Here is a 24,441-nt window from a genome sequence, read left to right on the forward strand (position 1 = left end):
TAAAGTGGCTCGATGACAGCAAGTAGAGAAATGAGTCCAGGTGAAAAGATCAGTACACTTCTGTCCCAGTCGACTAGTTTGTTTGTTTTTTTCCTGACTGTATGCGTCTGTGTGTCTGAGTGAGTGTGTATACATTATATATTTGTATATATGAATATTGTAAATGCTGTTTTTACGTGTTTTCTGAGTGGATGAGCAGCTGTGGAGAGTGTGAGAGGACAAGATGGCCAGGAACCAGAATCTGGTTCCTGGTTTACAGAAATTTCTTCCTTTTTACTCAAGAAAAAATGCTTGCAGCCCATGGTAATAACTCTTCTGCCAGTCACCTCTCCCGTTAATTTAAATAAATAATGTTATGAGTGCAAAAAAAAGTTTTGTCCTTCCCTGCTTATGTGAATTCACACATGAGGATCTGTATGATTTAACTAATTTGCTCTGGAAATGGAAGTCCATTTCTGCCAATGTGATGGAAAAAATATCCTGTCCTGACTTGGTTTCTCAAAATGATGAGTTAGCATTTCAAAATGACAACCTCTTGACATAACTAGATTGTCATTATTTTGAGACACAAACTAATTTCAAGACACAAACTGTCAAAATTACAAGAAACTCAAAATAATGAGAAACCTTGTCAAAATATCAAGTAATCTTGAAATAATGAGTTAGTATCTCAAACAGTGAGAAACTTGAAATGAGTTTGTAACTCAACGATAAGTTTACATCTCAAAATATTGAGTATCTCAAAGAGAAACTCTCAAAAATAGACTAAGGATCTAATTCATTGTTTCAAGATAAGTCCTGATTTTAACAAAGCTTCTTATTATACTGACTTGCAGGATCTTTTTTCCCATCACATTGTCAGAAATCTGCTTCCGTACTTCTGGCAATTTATCAGATTTTGCACTTTTTTTCTCAATATGAACAGTACTACTCCCCAATACCTGTAAAAACAGACGTTAATGTGTAAAATCGCTGGAATTACCCTTTAAACTCTGTGTTACTCTGAAACGATCTAACGGGTCGGAGATGAAACTCGAGGTCCTCTGTGGGATGAACGAGATGGCTGCTGGGGCTCGTCATTTCATGCAAACCTGTCTGTTGAAGCTACACTTTGTATTACAAGGCTTTCGTGACACTGAAACGAATGATGGAACAGTTTGAGTCTTTTGACAGACTAAACCTGGAGACATTGTGCAAAACCAAACGGTCTAGGAGATTAAAACTTGTTTAAAACATTGACTTGTTTTGTGTCGTCATTATTTACATTTCATCAAAGGACTTGATAGAGAATCTCATTTAAAATAAAAATGAACTGACAGCTATTTGGATAATCGATTAATCATCATTTTGTTTTGCAAAAATGCTTAAATATTCTCTGATTCTAGTTTCTCCAATGTCAGAATGAATTTTTTTTTCTTTGTTTCATGTGAAAATGACGTCAACTTTTAAACTGAATATTTTTGGGTTGGGTGTTCAGTTTTTATACTGAAAAAAGGAAAACCTATGTTAAGAATCACTTGTAATTAATTCAGTGCAGTGGTGAATACTGTAAATATTAAATATACTAAAGAAAAAGTTCTCAGTAGGACAATCGGCTAAATTAAGGTGGACTTATTGTGTCCCTGTCCCTTGTTTTAAACATGAGATGAGATGAGAAAATGATCAAATCAACCAAAATATCAGTTTACATGTTTACTGGAGACACTACAAGGGTGAGAAACTGTGAAAACAGTGGATGGTATCCAAACACAGTTAACGCTGGGTCATGTGTAGTCAATATTTACAACTTTATTATTTTCAATATAATCAATAATATTGTCATAAAAATTTATTTACTTTTATTTATAAAACAACCTCTTTCTTTTACAAATATCTAAAAGTAAGAAAAATATTTTGTCGTTGCAACTGTTTGTTTCATCTGAAGAAATCACATAATCCTCTATAAAGGATTCTTAGCAAAAGTAGAAAAACCTAAATCTTTACTTGCATTAAAAGCAGTTTCATAGGATTGGAGTGATGCATGTTAAATTAGTCCAAAACTTTCAGAACAAATGCTGAGCAGCGTTCATGTTGAGCTGTATGAACAGAAACAAATTTAAAATGATAGAAGAAATATTTTGAGACTTTGAGTCATTATGAGCTAAATCAAAAAAGATTTTAAAGATTTCTCCACTTCAAAAGTTTTGTTGTTATGTTTATGTCCGCTAAAATAATTGACCTGGACAACAGCAAGTTGTATCTGTGCAAAGTTTGCTGTGAGATTAGTGTCTTTATATTCCTCCACTGAAGGGGGAGACATCCGTGCACTTACCTAAAATCTAAAACATACCTGGTAAAACTAAATTTGGTAATTAAATTAAAAAGCCAACTACACTTAGTATTCTGATACGTCTGGAGTGAATCTCAGATTTTGGTGCACAACAGACTCCTCTGGGTCTGGATCTGGGTCTGACAGTTTCCTCTAACGCTAAAATATTAATCATAGCAGAGTATTTATGAAAACGTGTCTGGAGGGGAACTGTAATAAATGAAGAAATATGTTTCACAATAATTTCACATTACCTGCATTCACACGCTCAGTCCTTTCATGTGTACAGTCATTAATACTACATATGTACAAACACAATAAACAACAAATTTAAAAAGTGCAAAATCAGCAAAGTAGTTTTGGTAAACATATTGATATGTGTTAAAAGGATATAAAAGAAGATACAAATAAAGTTGTCCTGAAAATCTGTGACTCAGTTATTTGTGTTGTTTCATGAACTCGGGAGGTAAAACGATCCTTAGCCCTCTCATTTACCCCTCTTTGGTGCTTTGTTGGATTTGTTGAGGATCTTCATGAGGTTTTTGGACATAAAGTATGGCTTCTGGAGAGATCCGTCATTACGCTCCAAGTCCTCCACTGTGAGGGTGAAAAGACAAACTGAGTGAACTGATGAAAGTGTTCGCTTCTTGGTTTACTGCAGTGTTAGCTTGAAACTACCATCTTCCAATGTTATTAACTGGAAATTATTTGAGCAGCTGTGCATGTTCCAAAATCTTTCCGCGCAACAGTAAATATGGTCCATGTTGTTGCAAACTGTAGTTATCAATCCACACTGACTGTTTTACTCAGTATTCCTGTCTATGACACACATTAAAAGCTGTCTACTCACAGAAGCAGAGGAAGAGTGTGTCCACACACATGTTGTACACACTGAAGAATCCGTGAGCTATGAGGTAGCTGCCAAACACCACCGTCTGCAAAGGCAAAGCGAAGATAAGATTCAGAACAAGCTTTAATTAGCCTCATGTACCTGAATAACTTCTATCAAAAACAGAGAAAGACAATTTGTAACTTACGATGATCGGCATCCAGTAGTAGTTGAGGGTTTCAGAGCGGAAGGTGCTGCCTGGCAGCAATATTCGACCAGAGAAGAAAAAGAAGGATAACACGCCTGGAAAAAGATTTGAGATTTCAGTGTCTCTTATTGTTTCACTGTAAGAACACATCTTTTATTTATTTAGCTTCTCTTGTTCTATGATGACTATTGCACCTATTATCATCAAAACATGATTAACTGAGGGATACAAACCCAGCACGGATAAAATCAATGTCAAAGAATTTAATAAATGCTGATAAAGTATATTAAATGTTTAAACATGTATGAACTTCTGTTATGTTAAAGCCCTAGCCAAACATTTCTGGTTGAAACAAGCCAATATTTGCAATTAAATTTTCAAATTTCAAGCTGCATTGATCCAGTTTTTATACTTACGATGGGTTACCAGTAGATCCAATATGATCATTGCTCATAGTGATAAGTTTTCATCTGACTCGGCAGCTCTCCTCAGCTCCAGAGAGCGTTTTAGTGTCTTTCAGCTCATTGGGGCTTTTTGTTTTGTTTTGTTTTTTTAACATCAAACTTATTTACTTGTTTAGTTCTGTCACTCTCATCAACCGTGTATCCAAATATGGCAGTACTGGACATAAATTCACCAAGTGGTAAGAGAGGGGTAAGAAAAATGAATGCTGATGTTGTATTTGGATGTGTTTGCCAGAACACTTTATAAAGGTGATAATATGTTAATGTGTGTTTTGCTTGTTCAGCTTAACACTAAATATTGTAAATCTTAATGTCTAGCATCAAAAATTGGTACCAAACTTAAAATCTTCTCTCAATTAAACCCACCATATACAGTATATTTACCGTAAATGTGGTTAACCAGTCCTGAAACCTTAAACAGCTTTGAGACATTTTTTAAATTTTCAACCTTACCTACTCCTCCGACCACCAGCAGCTTCCCAAAGAACAACAGCAGGTCTGTCACTTTATCGAGCACCACAACTCTGAGGAGAAGAGAAACATGATTTTATTCACAAAGTCTCTCAAACACATGCAAACATATTCACGTAATGAACAGGTCAGACAGATCAAACACATGAATACTTTAGAATAAGGAAACATGACTTCAGCACAAACCTTATTACGTTTCTCATGAGCAGCATGAAAGCATTTTTCGCCGAGACGCAGAAGTTTTTCCCGTAAATGGCAATCTGTCAAGAAAACACAATCAACTTCTGTTAGGAAAATAAAATGGTCTAAATATCCTAAATATTATACAATATTTCAAGTCAGTCTAAAAAGTCTTATTTAATTTATAGCAAAGTGTGTTTTCCCTTTTTTTTATAGTACAAATGTTAATTATAATTACAACAATGACAGTATGAATTAAGATTAGGACATGTTGTGTTCTCACCATGATGTAAGCGTTCCTGTTGAGGAACTTTATGAACTTCTCCAGACACCAGAAGCAGCACTTCAAGCAGCACATTAAGAAACGGGCACACGGGTTCTGCGCCGCTGTGGATCAGAGGCCAGAACACGTGTAAATGTCCTGTCAGTTATCTGATGCCACTAAACTCCTAACACTGTCTCTTTCCTGAAGACATCTTTGGTCCAGACCATGGCCTGGGGGAGGTTTCAACCTGTAATTTTGGCTCAGATCAAACTGGAAAGTCTGAAACGAGGTAGGTGTGAAATCACCCTAAATTAGGAGAATATTTAGCCATTAATCACTCATATATGTCATGGGATTCATACAGTGTATCATCACTTTAAGACTAAATGTTGCACTGAATAAAGCGCACTTTGATCCACTGACAAGTTTAAGGCCTCAGATTTACACTGAAGCACAAAAATAAACCGAACAGATGGAGAAAATCCTAAAAATTATTTTAGGCTAACACAGACAGTGAAATGAAGAAACGTCAGCCTTACATCTTGTTTTGTGGTCAATGTACTCCAGAATGATCCTCACCAGCTGCACCAGGGTCAGGATCAGAGCACCAAATGCCAAAGAGCCCACGTGGTACCTGAAACAATCATGTCTCACTGGTTATTTGTATATTCAGGTGTCTGAAACTATTAAACAGCTGGTGAATCCCAAAGTCAAGTGAAAAATGTCCATCACTGTCACTATGGTTGGTGACACAACTTCAGCAGCTTCAGTTTATGTTATGTAGCAGCTGAGAATCGTTATATGAAGGTCTACTGCGCCCTCTAGGAGCCACTGGGGAAACTGCAAGCAAATATGTCCTGAGATTTCTCTAATTTGGAGGGATCAAACAGTTTATTCACACTACTCTAACAGGACATAATATAATCATGGCGCATACTTGCAGGAATTTAACAGGTATGACAGCCGCAGCTCTTTAACGTACCTGAGTGAGCGTATAAAGCTAGCAGACAGGGGGAACATGGGGATATCGCCTGGTTTGTGGAAGGCCCAGTAGTACGAAGCAAAAGCCCCCGCAAGCGTGCACTGTCCCAAGGCGAGGACGAAGTTGACACACCAGAGGAAAGCCACAACATTGTAGATCTGCAGGTTGAAGAGGTTCCTCTGGAAGAGTCCCTCGTCGTTGTATTTGATGAAGATACAGCTGGCTGAGGGGCAGTCTGGGTAATCTGACGCGGTGAAGTTCTGAGAGGAGGAGACAGAGGGACGAATGCAGGACAAGAAAGTGGAAAGGGACAACGTATGAGAGGGTATACAGAATGTGTCTGTCTTTTTATCCCACTCATCATGTCAGACATTGTCTTTAGTGATTAGATGTGTTATATTTAATGTAAAAACTTGTAAAATAGGACCAAAAATACTGGTGTACGTGGACTAATAAGATCGTTTCAACGGCAACAGCATCATCATCACAGTCAAACAGAAACTCACATCCTCTTAAATAACCTCTCCTAATTGAACAATCAGGCTAGAACAGCTGGAAAGGGCTAAAACACTGGTTTAAGACAGGATTCACACATATATATCAGCAACAACTTATTACATCAGTGATCAGTAATTACCAGATGAATGAACTTAACACTGTTGAACCATCAGCACTTAACAAAGAGCTAAACCTGACATGTTTTTTGGAGCCTTACTTGTTTGTGACACAGGCTGTTTACGATGGTTAATGTTCGGTTGAATATCTAGAGTTCTTTTGTTCAAATTGATAATACAGTACTTTTCTACAGACTGTCCCCTCTTCTTTTTTTGCTGAGGATTTCCTCATTATGAGTTTGATATTCAAGATATTTAAATGTGTCTTATTTATTATTGTTATTTCTATCTTGATACATCTTATGAATTTGCTCGGCAGATGTAATTAATCAACAGTTATTTAAAGACTTACTCTTCCTTTCCTGTTTTCTAACATGGTAAGAGTGTCATCCCTGCCTTTATCTAGTTTTTTAAGGGGTTTCTCCCTATTTTTCCTGCCAATGCTAAATGAATATAAGTAATTTTTGGTTTTCTTAATATATAATAAGTGATTGTAATTTGTAGGCCAACACATTATGTTCTTGCTTACTGATGTAATGAATTGTTGTTGGCATATTTAAGTGTGAACCCTGTCTTAATGCAGTGTTAACACTCTGTCACCAGCTGCTCCAGGATATTTACTTTTTCTAAAAATCACATTTTTACCTGAGGGTCACAGTTCACAGTGCCATTGACACCCTTACAGTCATCAGTGGCGTTGAGAGCCACCACTCTGTAGATTGGGTTTCCTGAAGTCGCCAAATATCTACAAACACTGGTTTAAGAGAAGAACCGATACTCTGGACTGCAGATGTGATTGTAGAGTAAAACTGGGTACACAATGAATGACTGCGTACAGACATACTGTATGTAGACATGCATACATAAAATTAAAAGGATACAAAGCAGTGGCACCCCAGTAAGCAACACACACCACCACGAGAACAAAGGTGACCAGAGGGTACAGCAGAGCGGACATCATGTGACTGATCGCCCTGTGGAACGTGGGATAACACACACATCGTGAGGTTATGCTGAGGCCATATCGTCTCCTCACAGTAAGATACAAACCAGTTTGAAGGTTCATGATTAGACTGACATTTGGTTTCAGAAAGATTCCCTAAAATCTAAAAAAACGCTCCCCAACACTGGACATAACGACTCACTTGCTGGACTCCTGGATGAGGGCGATGGCTATGAGGATTCTGGTCCGCAGGAAGATGATGGTCAGGAGAATGATCGCCTCCGCAATTGATATGATTATCACTGAAGTGTGGAAAATAAAGATTCTTATGGATCCTCCTACATTATATATAACCATTACACACCGTACTCACACGCACAAATCACAAACAGACTCTTCCCATAAAACCCCTACTCCATACACAGATAACTATTATACTCTGACCTGACTGTGAAAATCTTCAAGGAGAGAGAATTCTGTTTCATTTATACATTTATTTTAATTGTATTTACTTCTTCTCCTCTCTCTCCTTTCTGTTTTTGTGTATAATTTGCATGCACTGCAAAAGTTGAAGTAACTGTAGTGGCATCTAGTGGTTAGCTTGCAGATAGCAAACAACAATTATTTTCTTTCAGCTGATTAAACCCACTTATGAATATTAGATTCCATTTGTGTCACATTCTGCTAACAACCCCCTAAAAATAGTATGAACTGGACCTTTAAAAATGTGAAATCAAAAAGAGAATCATCCAATACAAGCTACTTAAACAGATGTTGCACCATAACCCTTAAATCTGGGTCATCTTTTATCAGCATAATTTTACAATGTCATGAATCAAGCAGTGTTGTAAACACAACGTGTGACTTGTGTGTATACCAACAATGGTTTTATTGTGTTTATTTCTGGATATGGATGTAACACATGACTGTGTTTTGGCATTTATGATATCACTGGTCATTTCCAATTTATAGCCCTCATTTCCTCTGTACTGGTATTTGCCTGATTAAAAGCTGCTTGGTTGAAACATTGCCAGTACAGCCTGACTTATACTATTTGTTGATGTGCACACAACTATCCCCTCAAAATAATATTAATACTAATAAACCAGCAGGCAAAGTTAAAAGACAGAAATGTATTCCTGTACTGTGAGAAATATTTAATGAGAGTGAATTAGCACATGGTCAAATAAGATGAAAAGCATTTTAATGAGACTCACAGAAGGCCAGCCAGGTCTCTTGGACTTGCAGGTAAACCTCGAAGTTGGTGGTGAAACCGATGTCACTTATGCTTGCAGAGTTTTGCTTGTAGTTATCATATTCCCAGTAGCAGTGCCAAATACCTGCAAGAGAAACACACCAACAACTTAGAGGAACATGTAACCTGTCATGGCAAATAAACTGCCCTTGTGTGCGAACTGTTTATGTACAGAACCAAAATATAATCAGTATATTTTGAGCTCAACCTGTTCATAATCAAAGTTAAACACAGGACTAACAACACTTTGTTATTCAAGAACATTTTCATCCTTTTCTTTTTAGCACAATGAGCTTGTATGAACACGCTACGTCAGATTTAGCAAACACTTATGACTTAATATAACTTTCTAAATGATTTCCCTGTACCTCGGCCTTATGAAAAGAATGATACTATAATTTGAAATGCAGTCAGTATGATGTCAATATAATTATAAAGTGTAATTAAACGTAATGAAATATGCAGTCATCAAAAAAAAACTTGGGTTTGGATAAGAGCAGACTAACTGCACATTACATCCACGACAGGTCTGGACCACCTGTAAATTGTGTTTGTACCTGAAAAAAATGCTAAATTTGAGAAAATTGGTGGATATAGCAAGTTTTCCTAAATCACCTGTCAAATTACCACTTAAGAATGAATCTGTTCATACAAGTGGCTCTTGCATGAGGCCCAGTATACTTGCTCTGGACCCATATAAAAATGATACTATTTCCAGAACTTACTGAATAATTCAATCCACATCAATCCACAAAAGCATAACAAAAATGGCATGGGAGGATTTAAACAGATTAAAAGATTGAATTTTCTTAGAAGTCAAGGCTAAGAAGAGGACTAAGTTGCCTGTCTTCCAGGCCAGATGTGTGTATCTCAGGCAAAGGCAGTAGCTTTTGCTTCATTCATGGCCCAAAGACCAATTCTTCTTGAATGAATATTAGATGAAGGTCCTTCTTTGTACCACTGGATTGGAAGCGCTATCTATTCTGCCACTAGAAGATCTGAACTCTAACAGGGCTAACTGCCATGAAAAAGGTGAGTGTTTACCATATGCCCCAGCACCCAGGACTCCTATGATGAGCACCCACACCATGACTGGAGCGGTGAATCTCAACAGCAACAGGAACAGCATACTGACCACCATGGCTATTAGCAGACCACTGAGAGGAGAAGACAGGTGGACGGGAGGGAAATTAAACAGTTACAAAGGCAATAAAACAATGAAGATCAAGATTAAATATCAACATTACATTGTAAGATGCAGAAAATGTCTAAGTACTGTAAAATATCTGCTCATTGTGGTCTGTAATCTAGAAATATGCTGTCATACAGATGCACTGAAACTTCTGGAACTCTAGCTCTGCATTGCACATTCAAATAATCTGGATCAGCTGAGATATGATTTTATTCTCAATCCCAATCTCGAGGGTAACTTTTTATCTGTATGTCTGCCAACAGGTGGCAGTATGTGTGCGCCGTATAGTTCTGCAGGTCAACTCACAGGAGGATCCAGGGCCATGACGACGCAAAATCCTCAAAGATTCGGACACCGATCTCTCTGGCATTGAAGCCATTGAGAATGTCCCTAATGAAGACCAAAGATAGGACAAGCTGTATTAGTTCTCCTTTCAAACAATAAAAGTGAAAAGCAACAGGCCGAGTAAAACAAATACAATAAAGAAACAAAGAAAAACTAACTAATGGGTTTATATAGGATGAACAAACAAAGGTAAAAGCTACAAAAAAATGTAAAGCCGGTTGGAAGGTACTAAAAGTAATGTGGTGGTAGAGAAAAGGTGAGTCAGATACTACTGCACACGACGATCATCATACAGTAAAGAGAAACTACTATGTGATCTATGTTTTCTCTCCACTACACCTCTGACGAGAGACAAGTAAAGCAAGACAGGTTAAAAAGATAGCAATAACCCCAGCATAGCAGTTTGCAAGAAAAAAAAATTAATGGGATAGTATGGATTTTTGGAAGTGGGATTTTTTGAGGCACTTATCAATATCCGGTGTCTTATCTACAACACATGGCAGACGGCACACCCACATTTTGGAGAACCAGCAGGAGTACCTGTGTAGGAAGCACAGCAAGTACTGCTGTGGACAGGGTCAGCAGCAAAAAGTATTTTAGCCACCTAAAAAAATCAGTTTGAGTGTACACGCTTGTAAAATATTTTAATTGCTTTACTTTGCCATCAGACAGCCTTTTCCAAGTGGAAACTGTCGTTCTATAACCCACATATCGTTCTCTCCAAAGCAGTTTGTGTTATTGTGTGACAGTGGTGTTTTAAAGGGTTAGTTCAGTTTCATAGAAACAACAAAATAACACAAACAAACTATTTGATTCAGGCAGCAGTAGAACAGAAACTCCCATGTTCTGCAAGGTAAAATAGCCGTTTTAGTCAAAGGAGTCTCGTTGCATTGGAGAGAGTGATATTCAGCGTATTCTCAGCTGTTTTCCATTGGAAAAGAATGTCTGATGGCAGGACAAAGTGGAGAAAATATTCTTAACATAGCATACACTCTGTCCACAGCAGTAAATTGCTTTGCTTCCTAAACCTGCTCCTCCTCCAAAATCGGGACATGTCAATCAAACAGCTACTGTAGGTAATACACTGACTATGGATAAGTACCTCATACGGCCACACTCAAATAATCCAAACTATCCCTTTAATGCTCTAACTGTGCAAGTCCCAAGAGAGCATTTCACACAACATCTACGGCTGCTGTAACGAGAGCAACTACAAACAGCTGCTACACTAAGCGTCAACACGATTAACTCACGAAGCCACCGACCCTTTGCTGGTGATGAGATGGGATAGAAACGGGGTTATTAAAGTGTCTGTGTGTCTTCATACATGCAGTTATCTGTGATTTAAGAGCAGAGCCATTTTGCTTTTAATCAGCACGTGATGAGGTCAGGAGTTCCCTCTCTTACCCTGTGCCGTTCTTGATCATGTCGATTGTGTCATTGGCTGTAGAGGGCAAGCCTGGAAAACTGGACAAGTCTGAAGGAATCTCCAGCAATTTTTTGATGTCAGGCAAACATCTCCCCAGCACTAAGAGTGAAGAAAGTAAATCATATCAAATCAGCTTGCATCACAAGCCATCATCCATTAAACATGCATGTAAATAAACAAAAAGGAGAAAGTGGTTTCTGTTCAGTAGCAGTTAAATCCACATTAATATTAAAGGAGCAGCTGGATGAAACTCATAAGCAGCCTTTACTACTATTAAATAATAAATCTGATTTTTACATTTTTTCCTCATTTAAAATTTGCTTTTCCTTTTAACACAGCCACACTTTTCTTTTACAGTGATATCACAATATTTGATATATTGTTAGATCCCAATGCCAATGTGTTGCCAGACCAAAACTGAAATGAATACAATGTAGTGTATACAACTGCTCACCAGATGTTGTTGGCACGTAGAAGTAAGGACAGAGCTCCATATCCACAATTTGTTGTACGGTCTGAAAAAAATTATCATGTGGTTAAAAAAATAAGCTGATTACATTACATTTGCTGACCTTCAGGTGCCAAAATGTTTCTTTTCACAAATAAATCAAAACAATTGTCAACTTTAGGAACTCACAGGGTAACAAAATGAGACTTACCTTCTTAGTATTTGCAAGGTCTATGGATGGCACACAGTAGCTTTGATTGAACACAGTTGATGGCTTTGCGCCTGGAAAATATGCTGATAGTCCCAGAGCACTAAACTCTGTGGGACAGGTTTCCACGCACACCTACAGGTAGTGGGGAAAAAAATAATTATTTCTGGGATACCGGGAGATGACGGTAAATGGTCGAGCATCATCGGATACAACAACAAAATCAAGCAGTCTTTTCTACCTGTGTGGTCGGACACTGAAAGCCATTAAGAGCAGTTGCCATGACATTAACAGATGTGGCACATTTGAGTATGTTAAAGTAGAAAAGGTTGGGTCGGTCTCTGAGAGAGGAGGGACAGAAAGTAAGAGTTACTTTGGTTTTATATCAGTCAGATGTCATATTTATTAAATCTAGTACATGTACAAATGATACGTAAAGGAAAGAGAGAGTTTAAATTACTTGTTTGGTCCAGTGCCACAGAACCATCCAGTTGAGTTTCTTGGATAAAGAACATGTCTAGGATCTCCATAGAGCCAAGCTGATGGAAAAAAAACAAACACACATTGAAATAGAGATAAGAAGAAAAGCCAATGACGTAGATAAGATAATGACAGGTTAGTCACACTCCATTATGTCCATTTTGTGTTTGGCATTCGGCCACAGTATTACTGCCTGACAGCAGGGCTGGGCATAAGTGTTGTCTTTCCCTGGATTTAAAAGTGATGTAATTTCCTGAACTTACCAGTCTCATCTGTTCTCGCTATTCTTTCATTTGCCTTTACCTACTTAGTCACTATATTCACATTATTGATAATTATTTGCCAATAATCTCATTATGTTAATATTTAATGAAAACACCAATTGTCATCCACATAATTTAAAAAACTTGTCATATTTAATATCTCCCAGTCCTACTTATCGTACATTGCAGCGTAGCCTAAAAATATTGCCCTACATGACAGCTATTTTTACTTGACAGGAGACCTGCACTTATTATTGCATGTGTTTGGGATGGATGTGAAAAAGATACTCGACTGATTTTATTGATTGAGGCATGATACGGACATGATTCTGGTGTTTTTGATTCTGTGAATTGATCAGGAAAGCTAAGTCATGTTACCACTGAATGGGAAAACATCCACACACTGAAAAAAAAATCTGTGCAAAAGTCTTTTTAGGAAACTTTGGGCCAGAGATTTCATGACATGATCAGGTATCAAGTGAATGCAGTAGTACAAAAGGGTAAAAGAATCACTTGATTACAGTCTGAAGGACTGTACAGATGATAAATCTATCTGAGACATTTAAATAAAGTTTGACTTGACTTGATTTGCCTTGATGAAGAACACTCGTGTCAATCAGTTGAACTTGTGTGGCTAGACATCAAGTAGCCCTGGGCATGATGGACTACAAGTTAAAGCACACCAGATATTGTGTGATTTTGTATATTTGTGAATTTTGTATGTCGTATGTTTTTTTTTCCATTTAGTTTGATAGTCAGTAGCTCCAGTATCTCAGCAAAGTCTGATAGTTAACTGTGTGTTTCTTAACCCATGTCACAACTCCAAATATATGAATAGATTTTTATCATCCTTTATCAACATGTTAACCAAATATCAGTCTAATAAACAGATTGGGTCACACATTACCAATCACATTAACACCATTAAAAATAAACCTGGTGTAATACCAGCAATGAATGGATTATTTCAGTTCAACCACAAGAGGGCACAGTCTGTCTGACAGGAAGGCATCTCTTGTTCCCATGTAGTTTATTACAAATGCACTGATTGTTAGTTGCTGTCAGCATGACTGATGTAATGTAAAATGCAATATTTCATACTACTAAAGGATCACACACTGGTCAGAGGTGTTGAATTCCTGGGGTCATATTCATAAAGCTTCCTATTACAAAGAGTTACTCCTACTGACAAACTTGAAGTAAATTCTTACGATCACAGTGTTTTCTAATGCAGTTAAGGCTAGATTCTGGTAAAGATAAAAGTTATTTACAAAGCATCAGAGCCCTTCACCACCAAAACCCTTTACATTAACACTGGTCGTCAGATTTCTCCACTGCAATAAATCCACCTTAGCCAACCAAACTGAACTGCCTCCAATGAAGGAAATAGTTGGTTATTTGAGACACACTCTGCCGTTGCTGACACACAAAAGGTGACTGCATTTGCTATCAGGAATCTCTGTTGACTTTAGATAAAGGAGCTGACCCAGAGTGTTGGAATGAGTTTGATGACATGGCAATAAAGAGCCACTGACAGATGTTCCCGGAGAGGAGAGAATTTACATGAAAACATAATTACATGAAGAGATTTGGGGTAGTGACCCTGTCAAACACTCAGTGGAGGAATGAAGCAAGACATAGTGTCAAAGAAAACCACAAACAGTCTTTGTCTGGGGTTTTAATGGAGCAACCTAATTATGAAACTCTGACAGTTGTGACAGCTTTGTCACGTTGCTCGTGAGAATCTACGATGCTTGACAGGGCACTCAAAACGCCTTTGCCACTCTAGTATTATTTTGATTATCTGCCAAGACTTTGGTTAATGCAAGACTTGCAGAGGTCATCCTCGTGAAGACTCTAATTAGGTTATCTGCCTTTCACTGTGGTGTTGTGCAATTTACCAGAGAAGAGTGATGGAAACTGTTACATTAAAGAAATAATTAATACATTTTAGAAAATACACTTTTTTGCCAAGAATTAGACGAGAAAGTGCATTGTTTTACATATTTTAACTTGTAACTTTACTGGTCAGACACAGGAAATATAAACATTCGGCCCCTTGGCCCTTTTAAAAAAAAACAGTAAATTGAACATTACAGTATGGTGAATGGAGCTATGGTAAACTTTGGACCTATGTTCTTAATACAAGATCTTACAATTTACATTTATACCTGTGTTTATCCTACTTTGGCCTGTCAAAATGTCTTCAGTAAAACATCCCAAAGTATTCAGTTTATAATGAAATAAAAAACAATACACGATCCTTAATACATCCATGTTGTGGATTCACTTGACAGAGATATCAACTGGTAGGCTCTGCCGCCTGGTCTTTCTCGCCACTTAAAATATTATTTCGCTTTGCAGTCTGTTTTTAACGCACAGTAAAAACACGGGTACACTTTCGGGGACAGTTCCAGTCAGGGACAGGGCATTAAAAACAGGAACTGTCATTAGAAAATGGGGACGTCTGGCCACCCTAAGGCAGACCTTTTGTTACCTTTGAATAGAGCAAGGCTGCCTGTTTGTTAGCTGTAGCTTCATATTTAATTAACCAATATGAAAGAGGTATATATCTTCTCATCTAACTCTCAGGAAGAAAGCAAAAAAAAACATAAGTGGACATTTAGTGACTGATTATGATATCAGTGAGTGTGGAGCAGATTCAAAGGCCTGTGTCTGTGTTACTCTCACCTAAAATCCCAACTGCTAGGTAGCCAAGGATGACTGCCATAAACAGGATACAGCAGATGATATCAGTGCACCCTCTGATGAAGAAAAGAGAGACAGCAACAGTTAAACACTAGTGAGTAGGAGTAGGCTGAGCTTTGCATTGACATTTGCCTTGACGGAGACAAATGTGATTCCATTACCCAACAGAAAGAAACTCAGCAAGCTAAATGTCAGGTTTGAAAACACAAATACCCACACAATACACATTAGAAGCCCTACAGCAAGACTGAGGATTATGGGAATAAAAGGACTTAGTAAATGGGAAATAGCCAGCAGCCAATGAGACAGATTCACCTTTTCTTAATGGGGCCTTTGAAGGTTGGATCAAACTGAGCAGGTTCTCCTGGGAAAAGAAAACAGTAACACAGAAAAATCAGTTAATTCAGTGTAATCTATGGCTTTTGATGCAAAGTACAATAACCTTTCCTGACTGGTACAACGTCATCGTGCAACAATAATCAGCAACTTCCTTGTTTGGTTTCAGATTGTCAAGGACACATTACTTTATCACTTGCTAATGACACTTAACCTGTAATTCCACCCCAAGGAAATTCACTGCTGATTACATCTGTGTGTACTGTACTTATGTGCTACTGGGAAGGCGGTGTGCATTAAAAACAAAGGCTCTTCAGGGGAAGTTTCTGTGTCCTTCTCTTAGAGTTAATGAATTATGATTCAAGTGTATGGGGAAACATGGACAGAGACAAGAGCAGGCATCATATTTTTATGGGTCAGTTGCTCACAGGTGCTATAACACTGTAAAAGAGGTGAATGAACAACAGGAAATAAATGACTAACTGTTGTCTGGAACAGACAGAAAGAGTGCCAGTAAGAGCAAACAAGGAAATCTTTGTCACACAGCAAGCTATTTTCACATTAACTTAAGAGTCATTAGTGCATTTTAGTTGCCTTATGCAATCACACTGGAGAGAGTGAAGAGAAAAGGGTCAGAGTTGAGGCACAGCATTGACACAAGAGGCTTAGAGTTATTTGAATACATTTTGAATTCAAAGTGAGGGTTTTCAGAGATGCAGAAACATGGACAATTAATCATTTTATTGGTTAAAATGAATACACAAAGACTAGGACAGCACTCCGATTTGACTGTTTAATATTGCTACACGGCTGTCCTAGTTTTTAGGAAAGTAAGGGCGCTCCAGTAGGTCAGTTGGCAGAGCATGGGCCCTACATACTGAGGCTATCAGTCCTCTGCAGCATCCCTGGTCCAGCTCTAGCCTGTGGTCCCTGCAGGTCTCAGTGTTAATTTCACTTGACCAGTCAGGCAAGTGGGTCAGAAATCACCCAGTGATTGCCTGAAGTCATTTTTTTGGACAATGGACAAGTGAGTTGCTGAGTTGTGATCATTTTGTCAAGTCAACAGCTGTTCTATCAAATGAAGGCAAAAATGCCCCCAAACAGACACAAAATGCTCTGAAAATAATTAACAGTCTGAAAACTTGTCTGAGGCGATCCCAACTGAAAGCATTCCTATCATGAGAGTCAGATCTGGGAGCCTCCGGTGCTTCCTGTCGGGCAGGAAAAACACAACAGACTGTTTGGAAAATAAGATCATAAGAAGATGATACACCTGACACCTTTTGGCAGGTGTCAGGTTGAAAATAGCACAAATGACAACAATGGTGAATCTGCATTTTTGTGCTCCGACACTCATTTACTTGAAAACTAATAGTGCTGAAAGGTCAACAGGAAAGGGTTTGTAAAGTGAGAAACAAAATATTACATTTGTTAGTACGTTAGTTATCAAAAGGAGATCACATAGAGTAGTCCAAATGTGTGTGATCTGGTTAAAGAGATAGTAATATTGAAGAATTTTACGGCTTTACTCACTTTCACAAAGTCAGAAACTAATAAATGCCTTTAGAGAGAACTTTTTATGTATTTGGTGTAGCCTGAAGGTATGTTAAATGAGAAAATTATGTTGGATCAATTGTTGAGTGCCTATGAATTCAAATTACATAATCATGATCTCATAGACCAGGGTTTCACAAACTGCACATTAGACCATGTACCCCCAATTTGAGAGGATTTTTTCTGAAGGACTCTTCATTCAGGATTTTCTTTTTAGGCTTGAGGATAATTAAGTCAATCACTGATCATGCTAGGAGCAAATATTCACTCCTTCTTTTGCTGGGGAACCTCTACAAACTACTCAATGACCCCTGTTGACCACAGTTTGAAAACTAGCATAGAAAACACCTGGCCTAATGGATCTTTAGTTCTTAAGTTTATTTAGTTTTAACACATACAGTGTTAATTTGATGGATCCCCGAGAAGGGAGGTTTACACAGGTAGCTCACCACAATGGTTTCTCATAGCAGCTAGAACAAAATGAGCTCCACTGACTGTAATTTGAATATGAGTGGATGGGGACTGTGTCAACACGGTGAGCACGTCAGGACGGCAGAGCAGGATGCAAATCCTCATACAGGATGCACTAAGTTAGTAGCTAATCATCCTGCTCTAAGCTTGGCACAGTCCAAGATTCAATCGACTAAACAAAACTCCAAAACACTAAACAAACACATTTACAGAGGCCAATAAAATATAAAACGTATGCACTGAGCAGTGCTGCATTACAGTCCTTCAAAGGAGGGAGAGGAATGTGAGAATAAATTGCCAGATCTGATGCATCAATACAGATACGATCTGAAGCTCGTCTGAGATGAGAAATGCGCTCTCTAAACAAATCACTATGACACAGTGATATGGATCATGTAAATAAGTGTGTGAATGAATGGACAGCCACACAGAAGCAAGAATTTGACAGATGACATATCAGCATCCAAGCCTGTGTCTCTGCACCCATTAGCTTTTTCCTAAACCTTCATTTATGGAATACTGAGAATAATGACTCCTGAGAATAGTTTCTCAACAAAGGGAACCTGTTCATCAGCCTCTTGTGATGCCCTGAGTGTCAGATTTCAGCTCTACCAGGACATTGCTATGTGTTCAGAGTAAATGGAAACTGGAAAATGGCTCTCAGTCACTCTGTGTGACAAATATAAAAGGACTTTTCAGTTTTTATGTCCTTGTAAAAAGCTGGAGGACAGTTTTAACAGTTTAACCGTTGGACCCCAGACAGGCAAGCTGCAAGACTTTTTATAGCTTAGATTTGTTATAACCTTGACCTTGGCTGAAGAGGAGTGGCGCAACAGAAGGAGAGGGCCTCTAATTTTATTTGACTTTGGTCAAGTTGGGTAACACAACAAATAAACACAATAATAAGTCATTTGGGGCAACAAAGATATTTATCAAAGAAATTCATCACTCAACCAAAAGGACGTCATAAATAATCTTAAAATATGTTGTAAAGACTATGACGTTTATTGGACAAACCTCACCCTTTTACCACAAAAATATATGGCAACAGAGTTAACTGGTAACCTGCAGTAAAGACAGGACAGTCCAGGGTAAAGAAAGAAAGAGAAAGGGTTATCTTAGTGCAAAATATGAGGGTAAAGGGGTGTATTTATTTATTTAAAGGTGTGATTGAATTGGCTGTTGAAACTGTATATGAATACTTTCATTGTTAAACATGTCAGTAGAATGACAGCAGCAGAAATGATTTCTTATCATTATAAATATTTAAAAAGAATATGAGCAGGGGTGCAACTAATGATTATTTTCATTATCAATAGATAAAAATATTAATCATATATGTTTACTTATTTGTGTTATGCACTTTTGCCACTTTGCTCTCTTGGTTTGTGCTCTTGTTTTCTGATACAAGTCTTGCTTTTTATCAACTTTGCCCGCTGATGTTTAAAAAAAGCCACTAAATAATGATAATTGCATGTTAGTTTATGCAGCTATAATGTTGTTATTGAAAGAAAAATGGAAAAATAAGATTGTGTACCAAAGAAGACTACATCCAACATTAAACTGCTGTTAAAATATTCTTTAAAAAACTTCATAATTTAGCCGATGAAACAAGTTTTAAGAAACAAGTTTTCCAAGTTGGCATCTTCAAATTTCTTATTTTGTCCAACCTAAAGTCCAAAACATATATAGTTTAGGAGCATATATGGCAGAGAAAAGCATCAACTGCTCACAATGAAAAGCTGGAACCTGCAAATGTTTGGTATTTTTGCTTGACAAATGACAGCTATTCAATCACCAAATAATAATGAATTTTCTGTTGATCAACAAATTAATTAATATTTTCGGCTTTAATGGAGATAGATGTTAAACCTATTCAAATTCAGTCTACGTATGTTGAGTTCCTAGTTCTGAAACAAGGCGTCCACCAAAATTAAAATACGTGAATCCACTTGACGTCAGACAGCTGACACAAGATTATTTTAATTTTTACTAATGCAACCTAAAATGATCATTTTCTATATGGAACATTGTGGGGGGGGGGGGGGGTTTGTTAAGAACACTGTTTTTCAAAATTAAACCTAACAGTGGTTCCTTTGCTGTATACATCAGCTACATTAACTAGCTTGTGTTTTTAATTTAGACCTAAGTATCTTCCCTGTTGCCTCAAGCAGTTGTAACAAACTTCCTGGTCAATGATTTGCAGAAACATACTCTCACAAGTCACTTATCTCCCAACAATGAGTGTCTACACATTTCTAACAGGAAAAAAACATTGCGTTTTAAGTGTGTAACTGCTCCAAAAAAGAAGAAGACACCCAAACATATTGTACAACAAAACAACCAAACTTAATTGGGCGACAGGTAGTCTGAATCAGGAAGCTTTGTCATGATCGACACTAACAAGGATTTTCACTTCCTCATGAAGGCTCATAGTAGGAAAACATGGTGATGAGTTTTAGAGGAACATGACTTTCCATACAAAGGCCATTTTTGAACAAAGGTTGAGTTGTTACAGTAATGTTAGTCAACTGTGAGCTCAAACACCTCTTTTGTCATCATCTTATTCTCAGCTGTTTTCAGAAGTTATTTGAGGAGACATGGAATCCGATTGAATATTTACCTCCAGGGAGGGATTGTTTACTGTGGCCTTACAAAACCTCCCAGACTGTCAATATACTTGTGACTCTACCAATACATCCAATACCACAAAGAATAAACAGGGATGCAGGAGACAGATCCGCTGAGCATGTGACACAAGGCTGAAAAATCAAACAGTCACAGGCAGCCAGGTCTGCAATCTCTCAGCATTGACAACAGCCATCACAGAACTCCTCTTAAAAATCTTAGAAACTCCAACTTGCTCTTCAGTATCTGTGAAACAGCATGATAATATAGTTTTCTTTGACGGTGGTACAATTAATATGGTCAGCACTTTCAGGTGAAAATAAGTGATGATTCCCTTCTGGTTTCACTTGATTGTGAATTGAATAACTTTGGCTTCTGGACTGTTGTCCAACCAAACAATAAATAGACAAAGTAATTGGACTATAAGTCAGTTAAAGTGAAACAATTAAGTAATTGGTTGATGATAGAAAATTAATCAGAAGATCCCTCAATTAAGTCCCTTTTTCTCAAAGTAAAAATAACAAAAATTCAAAGGTTCTTTTGCGACAATAAACTGGATATCTTTAAGTTTTGGCCTTGTGGTTAGACAAAACAAGATATTTGAAGACATCACCTTTTGACAACTCTGAGTTTCTTCTCTATTTCTGACATTTAAGAGACTAAGTAATGAATCAATTAATCAAGAAAACGATTCGCCAATTAACAAGTGATTGAAATAACCGTCAGCTGCTGCCCTGAAGGAGGTAGTCTTCAGAGGTGTCACATTACTCTTACTTAAGTCAGATCTGCATTTAAAAGAATTATGACTTTAGGCTTGATTTCACAAAATCAAAAAACATTTGCAACTTGGCCTTTAACACCAAAGATTCATGACTTCACTTGGACTTCAGCCTTTTGTCTTGAAAATACTTGATACCTTCTCCAAGTCCAAAGACTTAAAAGTATGTTATTTAAAATTTTCCCTTCATTTCCTGAATCAGCTAATGTCAATGCTATTCATTCCCAGCAAGGTGACAATTAATTCCTCAAATCTACTTTGACATAGGTCTGATCAGTATATCAATATTAAATCGATAACATGATATGAGCCTAGATATCATCTTAGATTTTTCATATTGTCATATGTGATACAGGGTTGACTTTCCGGGTTTTAAATGCTGAATTACACTAAAGTGATGAAATTTTATGAATTTACCAGACTGTTAGCTGTTCTATTAACCTTTACCCACTAAGTCATCATAGCCGCATGATTCCATGATTCCATGTAATCAATCAACATGATGATTTACCAAAAATCTGTGCTAATATTTTGCAAAGGCATTAATAGTCATCCCTACAATATTGTCACAAAATTACTATTTGGTCAAAAATAATGTGTATCTGATTTTGTCAATGTCACCAAACCCTTCTGTTGCTTAGCTTAATCTGTAGCAATGCATTATATTCCATATTTTAATCATATGTTTGTGCTTTTTGAGAGCTTACAATATTTCATTTTAAGAGATATATATCATACAGCACAACCTAAAAATATATATCACAGTGACTCGGTCCCACCAGGGGTAATTATAGTAACAGCCCTAAGCAACATGTCAATCTTTAACATCTCTTGTCGCTGTCATTGTCTTGTGAGATGTTTATTATTAATCTGAACTGGCTAAATAACTACTAACTAAAGTTGTCAGATAAATGTGGTGGAAGGACGTACAATAAGATCAAAACGTGAATATTCTACAAGCAAGCAAGAAAAAAGGAGCAATTTTCTGTAACAGTTTTTCCCCAACATTGGCCTCAATCCTCATGTTTGGAACCACAAAGTTTAAAATATTACTAATTTTTTATAGTCTGAGATTCATATGTAGCCAAATCAAAGCTCTTCATTTTAAACATTTTTTTAGGTCAAGTGTCTAAGATGTTTTGATGCAGCCATCAATAAATGATGGCACGACTTGATAAGTTGTTAATAAACCATTAAACTAGGTTTATTGATGGCAATGTTGTTGCACGGGCAGCTGTATCTCTCGCTACCTTAATACAAGAGCCTACATTTGGCATTAGAGAAAAAATTCATTTTTTCTCTCTCTGGTACTGTTTTATACATAAGCTGGTAACTACAATGGCACTTAAATATGAAAATAGGCAAATCAGGTGTTAACACTGTCACTGTGATTTAATTTAAATAGGGTGACAATTACCTATTAGATAAAAAGAAAAGATAACATAAAATAAAACAAATTAAATTAATAGTAAAGAGCCATTATAAAAGCAATGGTGTCAGAGGGGAAGAAAACAAAAGGGGTACAGCTGGTAAAATAAAGAAGATAATGCCAACACACATACAATGTATTTTGTTGTCAACGCACTACAAACTGTGAAATACTAGCTAACCATGTAGCTCCTAAAATTAGACCATTTGCATTTTTCCATGACAAAGCTATGAATTCATTACCAGCAATTATGGCCAGTACCTACGAACTTTAATATTACCTGACGTTAAACTTACTGCATCTTCTAGCTCTCTATGTCAAAAGAATACGGTGGTCATTAAAATCACATGATAAAATCAATGCAAACTTTTTTTTTTTTGCAACCCAAAGTTTAGGAATAACTGCCTGCGGTATGGCGTTAGGAAAGCAGGAAGTTAATTAGCTTAGGGATCATTAAGTGCTTGCTCGCCTTATATTTTACCAGTGAACCCTCTCTAAGGTAACGGGCGATGTCAACTCACCGTACTCGGAGTCGGAATTTGTCTCCTGTTTTTTACCCATTTTCCTCTGTAACCTCCACCTTTTCTTCCGGAACTCCTAAAACACAACTTCTCTCTCTTGAAGTAATCTTAAAAACTGCACGAACAAGCTGCTAAAACCGTGTTTAAGACTCGCTCCGCCGTGTCTGGACGGACATGGTAACTAAGTTGGGAAATCTTTTTCTTCCTGGCAGTTGTTACTAGGCAGTGACGACACGAGCGCACCTGCTGAGGGATGCGCACCTGCGCGTTCTGCCAAAGATCGTTTATTGGAAAGAGGAGTCACTCCAGATCTGATTTTTTTGTTTGTTTGTTTGTTTAACAGAAATACTTTATTGATCCCGGGGGAAACTGGGTCACGACACAGTTGCTTTTATTCAAGAATAGAACAGAGAGAGAGACAGAAAAAGAAAACCTCTTCCTCCACCCTCAGCAGTGGCTCCTCATTCATTTTGTAGTCTTTATAGTAATTTGATTACTTTAATATTTCTTTGATAATACTGTATGCCCTACTTAAAGCACAACATAACGTGAAATGACTTTGAAATGGCTTTAAGGTGGCAACCCCATTATGATCTCGTGGCCCCAACGTATTAGGGGAGTCAAAATCTAGTTTTAATACCTCAGACTTGCTTGCATGCATGCGAGTTAAATGTGCATAATCAAAATACCACAAACACACACACAGTGTGCAGAGTGATAAAAGCAAGTAAGCAAGTATTTCTTGCTTCCTGAAAGTAGTCCCTCGTTTGACAAGAAATTCAAGTAGCTCCAGCGTTACTCTTCAGACTGTAAGAATATATGGATGTATGGTAAGAAACTACTCATTGACCTAGAAAAAATTATTATTTTTTTAACTAGTCTAAACCATCGATGAAAACTGACATTTCTTTTCAGTAAACTGTATTTTCATCATGGAGATGGAATAATTGTTAGAGTGGGACATCTTACTTTCAATTTCTGATTGTGCCCAATGCAGCATCCCGCCCAGTCTCTCTTGCTTTGCATTGAGGCCTGTAAATGCCCCCTGCTGACAATAACAAGTCTGTATGAGAGCTGCCTTGAATCCAGTCATCCCATCACTCTAAAAACTTATTTATCTAAACATAATGT

The 24,441-nt window shown here is 37.4% G+C and overlaps 1 protein-coding gene across 1 annotated transcript; it reads right to left on the bottom strand.

The window, feature by feature from the left end:
- Nucleotides 1-1,815: 1,815 nt before the first annotated feature.
- On the bottom strand, nucleotides 1,816-23,535 carry slc44a4 (solute carrier family 44 member 4). The gene is made up of 23 exons (XM_084738799.1): nucleotides 23,311-23,535; nucleotides 15,909-15,957; nucleotides 15,576-15,649; nucleotides 12,602-12,680; nucleotides 12,383-12,482; nucleotides 12,145-12,276; nucleotides 11,940-12,000; nucleotides 11,464-11,584; nucleotides 11,085-11,090; nucleotides 10,018-10,101; nucleotides 9,564-9,676; nucleotides 8,482-8,604; nucleotides 7,467-7,566; nucleotides 7,203-7,295; nucleotides 6,967-7,066; nucleotides 5,708-5,967; nucleotides 5,265-5,359; nucleotides 4,744-4,847; nucleotides 4,467-4,540; nucleotides 4,263-4,333; nucleotides 3,346-3,440; nucleotides 3,159-3,243; nucleotides 1,816-2,905 (listed from the first exon to the last, which is right to left on the bottom strand). The coding sequence occupies exons 1-23, from the start codon at nucleotides 23,348-23,350 to the stop codon at nucleotides 2,796-2,798; spliced, it is 2,169 nt and encodes a 722-aa protein (XP_084594925.1). The 5' UTR covers nucleotides 23,351-23,535; the 3' UTR covers nucleotides 1,816-2,795.
- Nucleotides 23,536-24,441: the final 906 nt, after the last annotated feature.

The sequence above is a fragment of the Lutjanus erythropterus genome, chromosome 16 (assembly GCF_056507025.1).
Source record: "Lutjanus erythropterus isolate fLutEry1 chromosome 16, fLutEry1.hap2, whole genome shotgun sequence".
NCBI lineage: Eukaryota > Metazoa > Chordata > Actinopteri > Lutjaniformes > Lutjanidae > Lutjanus > Lutjanus erythropterus.